Here is a 14,907-nt window from a genome sequence, read left to right on the forward strand (position 1 = left end):
CTCACCAGAAATAAATGGTAAATACACATGACACCATCCACATATTACTGCAGGATCCACCAGGTGTCCAAACAATGCAGTCGGTTGCCTTTCCATACAATTTGCTGTGCTGCAATGAATGAGTTCACCAAGTGGAGCCAAAAGAATCCGTATATAGTGTAGTCATTTATCGACTCAATAAAAATGACATAAAATGCTGCAGCATACATAAAGCAATCCAGTAAAACAAGCAATCTTGGCCGGACTTACTCTTAGGCCGCGTACACACGGGCGGACTGTTCGCCCAACCTTGTCCGCTGAACAGTGTTTGGGCGGACAGTCCGCTCGTGTGTGGGCTTTCAGCGGACAGTTTCAGCGGACAGTTGGACGGACAAAGTCTTTCGGAAATTCCGAAAAACTGTCCGCTGAAACTGTGTTTGAGCGAACAGTCCGCCCGTGTGTGGGCCTGTCCGCTGTACTTTCGAAATGAGCGGACTGTTCCCGCTCGGAAAGTCCGCCCATTTCGAGCGCGTGTACAGGTAGGCGGGGCCCGCGAAGGAGACGTCGCGGGCTCCGCCGCCTGGAATGGGCTTAAAGGGGAACCCCAACGCCGAAAAAAATCGGCGTGGGGGTTCCCCCAAAGTCCACACCAGACCCTTGTCCGAGCACGCTACCCGGCCAGCCAGGAAAGGGGGGCGAGCGAGCGCGCCCCCCCTCCTGAGCCGTACCAGGCCGCGTGCCCTCAACATGGGGGGGTGCCTTGGGGAAGGGGGGGCCGCGCGGCCCCCCCACCCCAAAGCACCTTGTCCCCATGTTGATGAGGACAAGGGCCTCTTCCCGACAACCCTGGCCGTTGGTTGTCGGGGTCTGCGGGCGGGGGGCTTATCGGAATCCGGGAGCCCCCTTTAAGAAGGGGGCCCCCGGATACCGGCCCCCCACCCTATGTGAATGAGTATGGGGTACAATGTACCCCTACCCATTCACCTGTGAAATAAAGTACAAAAAAAAACACAACACAGGGAAAAAATATTTTATTGCACAGCTCCGGGGGTCTTCCGTCTTCGGGGGTCTTCTCGCCGGACTCCTCCGCTATGTGTGTGTAGCTCTTTTACTAGCGGAGGAGTCCGGCTTTCTTCCTCCCCGCCGCCGGCCTCTTCTCCCGACTTCGGGGGTCTTGTCCCCCTCTTCGGTTCTTCTGCCGGGCCACCGCGCCTTCTTGTAGCTCTTTTACAGGCGGTGGCCCGGTCTTCTGTCGCCGCTGTCGTCGCCGCCGCCGCCGCCGCCGCCTTCCGTTCTTGTTCTTCTTCTTGTTCTTCTGCTTCTTCTCCTGGAGATGTTGACTCGACGAGCTCTCCGGCCGGAATGCCAGAGCCGCGCTGTGCGGTCACTTATATAGTGACAATGGGGCGGTGTCACATGGTATATGTCACATGGGTTGGTCACATGGGTTGATGTCACATGGGGACTATGACATCGTAAGGGGGCGGGGTCACCATGTGACCAACCCATGTGACATATACCATGTGACATATACCATGTGACACCGCCCCATTGTCACTATATAAGTGACCGCACAGCGCGGCTCTGGCATTCCGGCCGGAGAGCTCGTCGAGTCAACATCTCCAGGAGAAGAAGCAGAAGAACAAGAAGAAGAACAAGAATGGAAGGCGGCGGCGGCGGCGGCGGCGACGACAGCGGCGACAGAAGACCGGGCCACCGCCTGTAAAAGAGCTACAAGAAGGCGCGGTGGCCCGGCAGAAGAACCGAAGGCGGCGACAGAAGAACGGAAGGCAGCGGCGACAGAAGACCGGGCCACCGCCTGTAAAAGAGCTACAAGAAGGCGCGGTGGCCCGGCAGAAGAACCGAAGAGGGGGACAAGACCCCCGAAGTCGGGAGAAGAGGCCGGCGGCGGGGAGGAAGAAAGCCGGACTCCTCCGCTAGTAAAAGAGCTACACACACATAGCGGAGGAGTCCGGCGAGAAGACCCCCGAAGACGGAAGACCCCCGGAGCTGTGCAATAAAATATTTTTTCCCTGTGTTGTGTTTTTTTTTGTACTTTATTTCACAGGTGAATGGGTAGGGGTACATTGTACCCCATACTCATTCACATAGGGTGGGGGGCCGGTATCCGGGGGCCCCCTTCTTAAAGGGGGCTCCCGGATTCCGATAAGCCCCCCGCCCGCAGACCCCGACAACCAACGGCCAGGGTTGTCGGGAAGAGGCCCTTGTCCTCATCAACATGGGGACAAGGTGCTTTGGGGTGGGGGGGCCGCGCGGCCCCCCCTTCCCCAAGGCACCCCCCCATGTTGAGGGCACGCGGCCTGGTACGGCTCAGGAGGGGGGGCGCGCTCGCTCGCCCCCCTTTCCTGGCCGGCCGGGTAGCGTGCTCGGACAAGGGTCTGGTGTGGACTTTGGGGGAACCCCCACGCCGATTTTTTTCGGCGTTGGGGTTCCCCTTTAAGCCCATTCCAGGCGGCGGAGCCCGCGACGTCTCCTTCGCGGGCCCCGCCTACCTGTACACGCGCTCGAAATGGGCGGATTTGCCTCCGCCTTACGTGGGCGAGTCCGTTCATTTCAAAAGTTGAGCGGACTGTTTGGCAAACAGTTCGTTGAAACAGTCCGCTCGTGTGTGGGCAAGTCCGCTCATGCAAATTTTGAGCGGACAGTTTGCCGAAACTGTTTGACGAACAAGGTTGGGCAAACAGTCCGCGCGTGTGTACGCGGCCTAAGGGCTGCCGAACCAGAAACCGGAAGCAGCGGGGTGACGTCAGTACATAGGCTCCTCTCAACATGCTTTATGCACATGCACGTCCTCAGGGGTACACCTCAGTTATTTTCAACAGAGTCCAATTAGATTTGTAAATTACAGTCACAAGGCTACTGACACATGATTTCAGAAAATTACACATAAAAATGAATATAAAAAAATAAAAATAAATATAAAAAATATATATGTATATAAACAATAAAATAAATGAAAATAGAAAATAATAAATTAAAATATAAATGAAAAAAAATAAAATAAAATGGAAATAAAAAATGAATATAAGAAATAATGAAAATAAAAATAAATATAAATTATTAAGAAAAATAAAAGGAAAAATACAAGCTCCCTTTAGGGTTGAACGGATGTAGGGTTGACATGCAAAGGGACTTCCCAGCACCCACACCGAAAATCCCCATTGCTCAAACAGAAGCCGGAACGTCTCGGGTCCAAAAATGAGCCCAGATTAAAATTAAAACAAAACATATTCAATCAAATGTATCCCGGCCATGGGCGAACAAAATCCTATGTGCCACCACTACATCCTATTTCTTTGTTGACGTAAATCGCATTATTCCTGGTCAAAATTCCAATGTAAAATGCTCAACTGTCGTCTGATTGTAATACTTTAATGCATACTACATGCTTAAATTGTTCATGTTTTCCTGCGATTGTAATGTTGAAAATCTCAAACTTTTTTTTAAAAAAAAGGAAAAATACAAAAATGTTAATAGTTCACCAATTTGAAAGAAAACAATTTAAGTTCAACTTAATATTCAACCCCAAAGGACTCATAGTTCCTAAACAATGGATCCACTGTGTTTCATTCTGGAAAATTGCCATTTTTAAATTGCCTCCTCTCCAGTGGGCCTCAACTCTGTCTATACCACTGGGATCTCTCCCGTCGTAGAGCCTTAAGTGGTTGGCTGTGGTGTTTATACCCTTTTTTAATATTATTTACATGTTCTTTAAGCCTGACGCCCAGCTTTCTCGTGGTTCTACCCACATATTGGAGACCACATGGGCAAGCTAAGAGGCAAGTAACATGCGTGGTCCCACATGTAATGAACTTTTTAATTTTAAAGGACTGTCCACGTGAGAGCCAAAATATATGGTTTTCCTCTAAGTTTAGAAGTTCGAGAAATCATACACTTTCAACAACTGAAAAATCCCACTTGATCTAAAAACATAACGATTTTTTTTTGGGGGGGGGAGGGAAGGGGGAGTCAACTACATTATGGGCTAATTTTAGATATGAGGTAGCCGGCTTGGTATAAATGAACTGGGATCTATCAGGCAGTATTTTCCGTAACTCAACCTCTTAATAATCTAGGCCAATGCTCTCGGATAATTTTCTCCATCTGTTTATACTGGCGAGTGAAGACTGTCATGAAGGCGACTCCAAAGTCCTTTCTACTGGTTCCCGTCTTTTTAAACAGAAGGTTTCCTATCATTCTTTTAGTCTTCTCTAGATCTTTGGAATTTTAACTTTTTTCGTGAAACCTCTCTATTAGGATATCTTTTAGACAGAGCCGATCTGCCCTATATGCTCACTACACAAGCTGCGTAGGGCAGCGCCACTGTGGGGGGGCACCCAATGGCGGATTGGCTGTGCTCCTGGAGCTCCAATCTGCTCGGACGATCCCCAGCAGCAGCAATCCTGGATGGCCTCTCTGTCCTCCTCACCTCCCCCGGACGGGAGTGTATATTATCATTCCCCCTTAAATCAAGGTTCCCAGAACACCTCTTACATCAGATTGCCCCTTAAATGAGGATTCCCCTTTACATTAGAGTCCACAGAGCTCCCCCTTACAGTGTAAGTGGAATTTCTGTGCAGACTCTGATGTAAGGGGGGGCTCTGTGCAGACTCTAATGTAAGGGGGGGCTCTGTGCAGACTCTGGTGTAAGGGGGCTCTGTGCAGACTCTGGTGTAAGGAGGGGCTATGTGCAGACTCTGGTGTAAGGAGGGGCTCTGTGCAGACTCTGGTGTAAGGAGGGGCTCTGTGCAGACTCTGGTGTAAGGGGGGTCTCTGATGTAAAGGGGGGCCTCTGTGCGGAGTCTGATGTAAGGGGGACCTCTGTGCGGACTCTGATGTAAGGGGGACCTCTGTGCGGACTATGATGTAAGGGGGACCTCTGTGCGGACTCTGATGTAAGGGGGCTCTGTGTTGACTCTGATGTAAGGGGGGACCTCTGTGCGGACTCTGATGTAAGGGGGAACCACTGTGTGGACTCTGATGTAAGGGGGACCTCTGTATGGACTCTGATTTAACTGATGTAAGGAGGGCTCTATGGGGACTCTGCTGTAAGGAGGGGCTTTCTGGGGACCCTGATGAAAGGGAAGGCTCTCTGGGGATCCTGTTGTAAGGGGAGGCTCTCTGGGGACCCTAATGTAGGGGGGGCTCTCCGGGGTACCCTTATGTAGGGGGAGACCCTCTGAGGACACTGATTTAAGGGGGGCTGTCTGGGGACCCTGGTGTAAGGGGAGGCTCTCGGTGGATCCTGATGTAACGGGAGGCTCTCTGGGGACCCTAATGTAGGGGGAGACTCTCTAGGGACCTTGATGTAAGGGGAGGCTCTCTATGGACCCTGATGTAAGGGGAGGCTCTCTAGGAACCCTGATGTAAGGGGAGGCTCTCTAGGGACCCTGATGTAAGGGTAGGCTCTCTAGGGACCCTGATGTAAGGGGAGGCTCTCTAGGGACCCTGATGTAAGGGGAGGCTCTCTAGGGACCCTGATGAGGGGGGAGACTCTCTGGGGTCCTTGATGTAGGGGGAGACTCTCTGAGGTCCCTGATGTAAGTAGGGAGGCTCTCTGGGGACCCTGATGTAAGGAGGGGCTTTCTGGGAATCCTGATATAGGTGGAGGCTCTCTGGGGACCCTAATGTAGGGGGGCTCTCTAGGGACCCCGATGTAGGGGGAGACTCTCTGGGGACCCTGATGTAAGGGGGGCTCTATGGGGACCCTGATGTAAGGGGGGCTCTATGGGGACCCTGATGTAAGGGGGGCTCTATGGGGACCCTGATGTAAGGGAGGCTCTATGGGGACCCTGATGTAAGGGAGGCTCTATGGGGACCCTGATCTAAGGGGGGCTCTATGGGGACCCTGATGTAAGGGGAGGCTCTCTGGGGATCCTGATGTAAGGAGGGACTCATTCTGTTCTATATTGTTGTACTTATTCTTGAACTGTTTTGTTTAAAGGAGGGAGGATTGTATTTGGAGCACTGAAGTGTCAGGTGTTACTGTGTGGAAATGGCAAATGGTTTACATAGTTCACGGCATCACGGGTTAGGTAGAGGGCCACTTAGCAGAATTTTGCTTAGGGCCCCAGGGAGATCAGGATCGGCACTGCATTTAGATCTCTATTAGAGAGGTTTAGTGAAAAAGGTTATAATTCCAATTCCAGAATGGTAGGAGACATGAATAGAAAGGACTTTGGAGTCGCCCTTCACCCGTCAGTATAAATAGATGGAGAAAATGATCAGAGAGCATTGGCCTACATATGTTATTAAAGTGGTTGTAAACCCTTACAAACCACTTTGACCTACAGGTAAGCCTAGATTAAGGCTTACCTGTAGGTCCAAGAAATATCTCCTAAACATATATGGTTTAGGAGATATTTGCCCGAAAACGGGCACTGCTGTCTACGGCGCATGCGCTGTAGACAGCGGCATGCAGGCGCACTGAGCGCGGCATTCTCAACGACGGAGCTGCCTCGCGTGTCAGCTCCCGTGCGCATGCGCGGGAGTGACGTCATCGCGGCTTCGCCGAATGACAGCGGTGGAGCTGCAAGACCCCACCAAGAAGATGGATGCGGCGGACTACAGGGGACAGCAGCGACTTCGCTGGCTCCTGTGTCAGGTAAGTGACACATAATGGACTACTATGCGATGCATAGTAGTCCATTATGCTTTGCCTTTGCAGGGAATGAAAGAGGAAGTAAACTCATCAGGGTTTACTTCCTCTTTAAGATGTTGAGTTACGGAAAACACTGCCTGATAGACCCCAGTTCATTTATACCAAGCCCCCTACCTTACATCTAAAATTAGCCCATAATGTAGTTGATCTGATGTAAGGGGGAGCTCTATGCAGACTCTGATGTAAGGGGGGCTCTGTGCAGACTCTGGTGTAAGGGGGGGCTCTGTGTTGACTCTGGTGTAGGGGGGGGGGCTCTGTGCAGACTCTGGGGTAAGGGGGACCTCTGTGTGGGCTCTAATGTAAGGGGGGCCTCTGTGCGGACTCTGATGTAAGGGGGGCCTCTGATGCTATGTATGCTAGCATAGCATACTAGCTCATTATGAATTACTTACCCGAGAATGAAACCCCCGCAGCCATCCTCTTCTCCCCCTCAGTCCGCCGACATGTCACCTGGGCCTTGCTTCCAGGTATCACGGCTCCGGCGCTGTGATTGGCCGGAGCCGCTATGACGTCACTCCCGCCGCAAACGGCACGGTACAACTGAAGCAATGGCACGTACTGCCATTGATTCAGTTGACTTAAGTGCGCATGTGCCACATGACGTTGGCACATGCAAATACAGGGATATCTCCTAAACTGTGCAGGTTTAGGCGATATCCAGTGCAGCTACAGGCAAGCCTAGTTATAGGCTTGTCTGTAGTTTAAAGTGGTTGTAAAGGGTTTACAACCACTTTAAGCACTGTAGATGTAGTGACTGGCAAAGGAAACTTAATGCAGCAGATAAAAGACAAATGATACTCACTTCCCTTCAGCACTGAAAGATATCCAGCAGTGCCATCAGCACAGAACTATCAGGAACTAGTTGGACCCAGGTACACTCATCTATAGTTTAAAGACATCTTGGATTAGAAGTGCTCTTCATGGGAAGAATTGCAGTCAAAAAGTCATACCTCCAACGTGAAAAAAATAAGTGACTCATTTATGCATGAAAACATAGGACCTGGGGTGCAAAAAAATGGTAGCAGGTGCACTGGACCGACAAGTCAAAATGTGAAATATCTGGCTGTAGCAGGAGACAGTTTGTTCGCAAAGGGCTGGAGTGTCTGCTGGCAACAGTGAAGCATGGTGGAGGTTATTTCCAAATTTGGGGCTGCATGTTTGCAAATGGATTTGTAGATTTGGTCAGGATTAGGGATGAGCTTCGTGTTCGAGTCGAACGTACGTTCGACTCGAACATTGGCTGTTCGTCCGTTCGGCGAATTCCGAACGTTTGGGCCGTTCGCGTCAAAATTCGAGTGGCGCGCGCGGACCACAATGCACTGCGGTGGCGCAGTGCATTGCTGGCTCATGATTGGCCAAGCATGCACTGTGACCCCGCATGCTTGGCCAATCGTAGCGCCAGCAGCGAGGAGAGCCATGATTGGCCACAGGCATCCTGCCTGTGGCCAATCATAGCTCAGGCTGTGTAGTGCACGCCCCACACTATATAAGGCCGCCTTTGAGCCGGCATCGTGTAGTGTGTTAGCATCTGAAGCAGTGGGTGTTCTGTGTACCTTCAACACAGTTACACACCGATCGTTTTTGGCTGATTTCCTATCTTGCTGCTGTGTAGTGGTTGTTGTCTGTGCCCTGACCGCAGTATACACCACTATATTCACCTCACCTATATAGCTAGTGATCTAGCTTTAACCACTTAACAACTGCCCATTGCCGATTAACGGCTTCAGGGCGGTTGTTTAACTCTGAGAGGCCGTTAATTAACGGCCTCCCAGAATTCTGCTCTCGCGTGCCCCCTGGGGCGCGCACTCGAGAGCATCACGGATCACGGTAAACAGCTGCTCGTCGCGGCCGTTTACCACGTGATCGCTCCGTCAAATGACGGAGTGATCACTTGTAAACAAACCGGCGTCATGTTATGACGCCGGTTCCTCCCTCCCCTCTCTGTACCGATCGGTACAGCGGAGGGGAAAGAGATCGGTGTCAGCAGCGATGTGGGCTGCATCTGCAGTGTCCACATTGCTGCTCACCGAATTTAACCCCTCAATTCCCTGCCAATACTCTGCAATACCAGTGCATACTCTGCAGTACCCTGCCATTACTCTGCAGTACCCCACCATTACTCTGCAGTACCCCGCCATTACTCTGCAGTACCCCGCCATTACTCTGCAGTGCAGTACCCTGCCATTACTCTGCAGTACCCTGCCATTACTCTGCAGTACCCCCCATTACTCTGCAGTACCCCCCAATACTCTGCAGTACCCCCCAATACTCTGCAGTACCCGCCATTACTCTGCAGTACCCCGCCATTACTCTGCAGTGCAGTACCCTGCCATTACTCTGGAGTACCCTGCCATTACTCTGCAGTACCCCCATTACTCTGCAGTAACCCCCATTACTCTGCAGTACCCTGCCATTACTCTGGAGTACCCCCCAATACTCTGCAGTACCCTGCTATTACTCTGTAGTACCCCGCCAATACCCCGCCAATACTCTGCAATACCCTGCCATAAATTGCCATACCCAGCCATACTCGGAGATACCCAGCCATAGACGCCCCCAACCCCTCACCGCCCTCCGGTGCTTCTACCAACTCGCCAGTACGATCAAAGCCAGAATCTTTTTTTTTTTTTTTTTTTATTTCAGGCTTCCCAGCCTAGAGGTGAGATGTGGGGTCCCCCAGATTTCCCTGTAAAGAGGACCTGTCACCCCATATTCCTATTACAAGGGATGTTTACATTCCTTGTAATAGGAATAAAAGTAATCAAAAATATATTTTTGGGGAAAAAAAACGGTGTTCAAACCACACATGTGAGGTATCGCCGAGAACGTTAGAGCGAGAGCAATAATTCTAGTCCTAGACCTCCTCTGCAACTCAAAACATGTAACCAGTAAAAAAAAATGTAAGCGTCGCCTATGGGGATTTTTTAAGTAGCGACGTTTGGCGCCATTCCACGGGCATGTGCAATTTTGAAGAGTGACATGTTTGATATCTATTTACTCAGCATAACTTCATCTTTCACTTTATGCAAACATTGGGCTAACTTTACTGTTTTTTTTGTTTGTTTTTTAAGCACAAAACTGTTTTTTCCCCCCAAAAAACGCGTTTGAAAAATTGCTGTGCAAATACCGTGTGAGATAAAAATTTGCAACGACCACCATTGTATTCTCCAGGGTCTTTTGGTATGCATATGCTGTGTGTGTGAAATAACCTGATAATATGACAATTTTGTGGAAAAAAAAAAAAAAAAGGAAATAGGCCGTCAGTACTTCAGGTGTGATCAATTTTCAGATATTGGCACCATAGCTTGTGGACTCTATAACTTTCACAAAGACCAAATAATATCCACCAATTTGTACTTATTTTTACCAAAGATATGTAGTAGTATGAATTTTGGCCAAAATTTATGAAGAAAAAATTACTAATCTGCTAAATTTTATAACAGAAACGAAGGAAAATTCATTTTTTCACAGAATTTTCGGTCTTTTTTCTTTTATAGCACAAAAAATAAAAAACTGAGAGGTGATTAAATACCACCAAAAGAAAGCTCTATTTGTGTGAAAAAAAGGACAAATATTTCCTATAGGTCCAGTGTTGCATGACTGAGTAATTGTCATTCAAAATGTGAGGGCACCGAAAGCTGAAAATTGGTCTGGTTATTAAGGGTGTTTAAGTGCCCAGTGGTCAAGTGGTTAATAATAGAGCTTGCAGTCAGTAGTGTTAGGAGATAGTGCGTGCTGTCTGCGTGCTCTGTACCCAGTACATACCGCTATAATATAGGGCAGGCCCCTACTTTCAAACATCCAACTTACAAACATCTCCTACTTGCAAACGCAAGGAGACAGCAGCAAGTGAGATGAAAAAAGATGGACGACAAAACAAATTATACAGGGGTGATAACCCTTCCCTATGTTTTCCAAAAAGCTTAAAAATAGTTTGTTTGACTGGAGCTACACTTTAAAAATGTACCGGTTGAAAATTACAAACAGATTCAACTTAACACAACAAACCTACACAGTCCCTGTCTTGTTTGCACCGCCTGTATACTGCTGTTCTGAGTATATAGGGCCTGGGGGCCACACGCATTTCCTTTTTTTAATATGGGTACGGGGTTCCCCTTAATATGCGTACAAGACCCAAATAGGCTGGTAATGGGCAGGGAGGGCTACCCATGCCATTTTTCTGAATGATTTTCAACCATATTGCAGGAACCAGATATAACATTAAAACCGCAAGCAGTTTTAAATGGTGTTATTTCCGTTTAATGTCATTTTGTGCAGGGACTGTTCCAAACACGGGAAACACGTGGCACTTCACAGGCATACTACAGACACCCCCCAGGCACCATATTTAAAGGAATATTTCCTTTTTTTTTCACTTTAATCGTCATTAAAATCAGTGCTCCCGCAAAAAACTGCAGTTTTTAAAACTTTTTTTTGCAGTGACCCATGTCCCCTGCGGCAGGAGGCAGGTCCCCAAACCCTTTTTAGGACACTATCTTGCATATTAGCCGTTAAAATTAGCACTTTCCATTTCGAACGTTCGAGTCCCATAGACTTCAATGGGGTTCTAACGTTCGTTTCGAACGCGGGGGTCGTTCGCAAGTTCTGGTGCGAACCGAACCGGGGGGTGTTCGGCTCATCCCTAGTCAGGATCAATGGTGTCCTCAATGCCGAGAAATACAGGCAGATACTTATCCGTCATACCATACCACCAGGGAGGTGTTTAATTGGCCTCAAATTTATTCTGTAGCAGAACAAGGACCCCAAACATACAGCCAACATCATTAAGGACTACCTTCAGTGTAAAGAGGAACAAGGAGTCCTGGAAGGGATGGTTTGGCCCACAAAGAACACTGATTTCAACATCGGGTCTGTCTGGGATTACATAAAGAGACAGAATGATTTGAAGCAGCCTACATCCACAGAAGATTTGTAGCTAGTTCTCCAAGATGTGTGTCGAGTTCCTTCAAAATCTGTGTACAAATTGTACCTAGAATAATTGATGCTGTTTATAAGGCAAAGGGTGGTCACACCAAATATTGATTTGGATTTCCCTCAGTTTGTTAATGGATAAAAATAAACTTTTAACACTTCTATTTCTGAAAGCTTTCTTAATTTACAATTTTTTTTTACTGTACTGTATATTTATGTCGTATTTCTAACTCCCTTCCTTTCTGCTGTCAGCAATCTTACCTTGGAATCTGCTACAAAAGCACCCATCATACCCCCACCAGCCTGGTGGGGAGACTCTGGGAACCCAGCAGCATCTCAGCACTCAGACAAAACCACAGAGAACCATGCAGACCAATCAAGAAGGTGAGGGAACTACCATATTGTCTCCATTCACAGACACTGTACTCTATGCTAAAGTGAGACATAACCAATTATATTCTCATTTCAAAATTTAGGTAAAACACATTTCACCCTAAAGTATAAGGGCATTTCATAAAACGCACTTACACTTTAAAGTAAACTTGCCATAAAGTTGGACAATCCAAAGTGAGCACATGATGAATAATTTATAACCAGCAGTTTCCTCCATTGAAAACCAACATATCAAAATGATCTGTAGATCTAGAGATACAGCTAGCTACGGTTATACTTCTTCAGTTCAAATCAAATATACCCCTGCTCCATCCCACCCACCTATTAGTCTTTGATGTATATTTAAATGTCATAGGCAGCTTAATAAGGCAATAGAGAGACTTTGGAGATGAAAGGAAGTAGGACCAAGCACATCTTACTAGAAAGTTTGAGTTTTGCATAGAACCTCAATTGCCTTTATCTTTTTATTTACTTGTTGCTTTGAATTGTGGTTTCTTGCTTCGGAGTGTAAGATTTTGTAGGGGGTTCAAAAAGAGCTGTTATCATAACTGCCTAGGCCCCTGATCAAATACTCTTCACCCCCACAGACAAAATCTTCTTGCTCTTGGCCAAGGTAGGAGACATTTGGATAACAGCCATACTAGAGTCTTTGGAAATTGATTGCTCAGGCAAGGCCAGCATTGAGTATATTTGGCTATAGTATGTAAAGGTTCAGGAAAGTATACATACAAAGCAGGTGAGATTGGATTATTCTGATCAGGAAGCATACCTTATATGAATGAAATTTCAGTTAAATTTCAGTTATTCTTTAAAGATTTTTATTATTAATACAAGATATATATAGTAAAGTGAAACATACTGTAGGTTTACTGTCCCTTTAACAGTATCCCAAATGGGTTTTTTTTTTCTGCAGGATCAAAGATAAGTTTCCTGGCACTCAGCCATCCAATCAGAGCCAAGAAGCTAATCTCAATTCCTCTGTAAGTCAGCATGCACTGAACTTTACTAAATTGCATTACTTTTATTATTTTATTTAATCGGTTACTTTATATGACTTTTACTGTGCTTTATGGACATTCTACCATTTCTTATCAGTGTTTGCAGTGGAAGATTATTCATTACTAATATTACTTTGTACATTTATTTCCAAGAATCATTCCACTAAAATGTACAACTGTGAGTGTTCAAAGGTATCCACATTGACAAAGTTATCTGCAGAATCTGAATATCTACCATCCAGTACTGTCTGGGAAGATTATATATTATCAAACACTGGGCCATGGCCAGGAGAAATTCTCAACAAACTTAAAATCTCATACACACTACTAGTTTTTTTTACATTTAACCCAGGGAGTTGAACAAAACAAAACTCACAGCTCAGGTCGGAACCACTTTACTAACAATGTAATGTTAGTACAGCGATCTCCCCTATTGTTTTGACAGGGGAGCTGGTCGGCAGACCATTTTTCGGTCATGCATGGCTGGCTTCTGTCGGACTGGCTACCATAGACACGGGCCAAATTTTGTCGGGTTTCTATTGAACCAGCTGATGTCGCCCCACAATCGGCCCATGTGTACTAAGCTTTAGACAAGCAACTGAGTTTATTTTTAAAGTCATTTTGGATAAGTTTAATTCACTGCTTGTGTTAGAGATAATGTTCTCCAGAATAAATAGAGAAAGTTAATCTTCCCAGAGGGGACATAGATAGCAATAAAACCTGTATACAGTCCAAAGAGAATGTCAAATCAAATGGTTTAATGATAATATTGGTCATTTGTTTGGCGCTCTTATTGGACTGTATATACAGTACATTATTCTCAGCTCTGGGTTTTCTCCCCATTTCTAGTAGGTGTCTCTTTTTTGTAGAGAGTTGCCAAACCAGAGTAAGTGTGCCCAGTGATAATCTGTATTCAGCGCCTCAATTTTACTTGTGCTTGAACAATAAGGCCTCAGGGGTTTTAACCCTCCCCTACTCTATCCAAATATAAAAAACTTTTCAGCTCTAGATAAACTTTAAGTCAGAATATGTTCTCAGTTTAGCTTAGCTCTTAGAGTTTCATACACGATTATTATTCCCTTTCTTTCAGCCAGATCAAGCAGGCCTGTCATCGTATCTTTGTTTGGCACTGCATCCACTTTAATTAAAGGAGATGCAGAATTAGGATTACATATTCCAAAAACAATAGGCTACCAGTGACCAACTAAGTTTTCTAGCATTCTCAAACAATACTAGAATAAAATATAAAATGATCTGGGCACGTAGACTGTATCCCATATACAGTGCCTTGCAAAAGTATTCACCCCCCTTGGCTTTTTACCTATTTTGTTACATTACAGCCTTTAGATCAATGTTTTTTTTTTAATCTAAATTATATGTGATGGATCAGAACACAATAGTATAAGTTGGTGAAGTAAAATTAGAAAAATATATACAGGGCAAGCTCATAGAGACTTATCCAAAGTGACTTTTAGCTGTGATAGCCGCAAAAGGTGGCTCTACAAAGTATTGACTTTAGGGGGTGAATAGTTATGCACAGTGACCTTTTCTGATATTTTGTCCTATTTGTTGTTTGCTTCACAATAATAAATAAAACAAAACATCTTCAAAGCTGTGGGCATGTTCTGTAAATTAAATGATGCAAATCATCAAACAATCCATGTTAATTCCAGGTTGTGAGGCAACAAAACACGAAAAAAATGCCAAGGGGGTGAATACTTTTGCAAGGCACTGTATGTGTCTGTATATGTATGAATAAATTAAGTCTATCTCTAAACTATCTGATTTTCTATATATCTCTCCTATTTTTGTGAGATTTTATAGAATGGCTGAAATCAGTACAATATAATATATAGTTTAATGATGTAACTTTTTAGTATAGTGGGTGACATAAACTTTATTAGGGATTGATCATGTGGTCGG

The 14,907-nt window shown here is 46.2% G+C and overlaps 1 protein-coding gene across 2 annotated transcripts in view; it reads left to right on the forward strand.

Annotated features, from left to right (window-relative positions):
* LOC143935467 (uncharacterized) overlaps positions 1-14,907 on the forward strand; it is an 84,115-nt gene that overhangs the window by 47,513 nt on the left and 21,695 nt on the right. For both annotated transcript variants that reach the window (XM_077459370.1, XM_077459378.1), the window contains exons 3-4: positions 11,846-11,977; positions 12,900-12,966. In XM_077459370.1, the coding sequence (XP_077315496.1) occupies positions 11,846-11,977; positions 12,900-12,966 (199 nt within the window). The remainder of the gene's footprint in view (positions 1-11,845; positions 11,978-12,899; positions 12,967-14,907) is intronic.

This window comes from Lithobates pipiens, unplaced genomic scaffold (genome assembly GCF_037356315.1).
Source record: "Lithobates pipiens isolate NorthernLeopardFrog02 unplaced genomic scaffold, aLitPip1_a1.2 Scaffold_10, whole genome shotgun sequence".
Classification (NCBI taxonomy): Eukaryota; Metazoa; Chordata; class Amphibia; order Anura; family Ranidae; genus Lithobates; species Lithobates pipiens.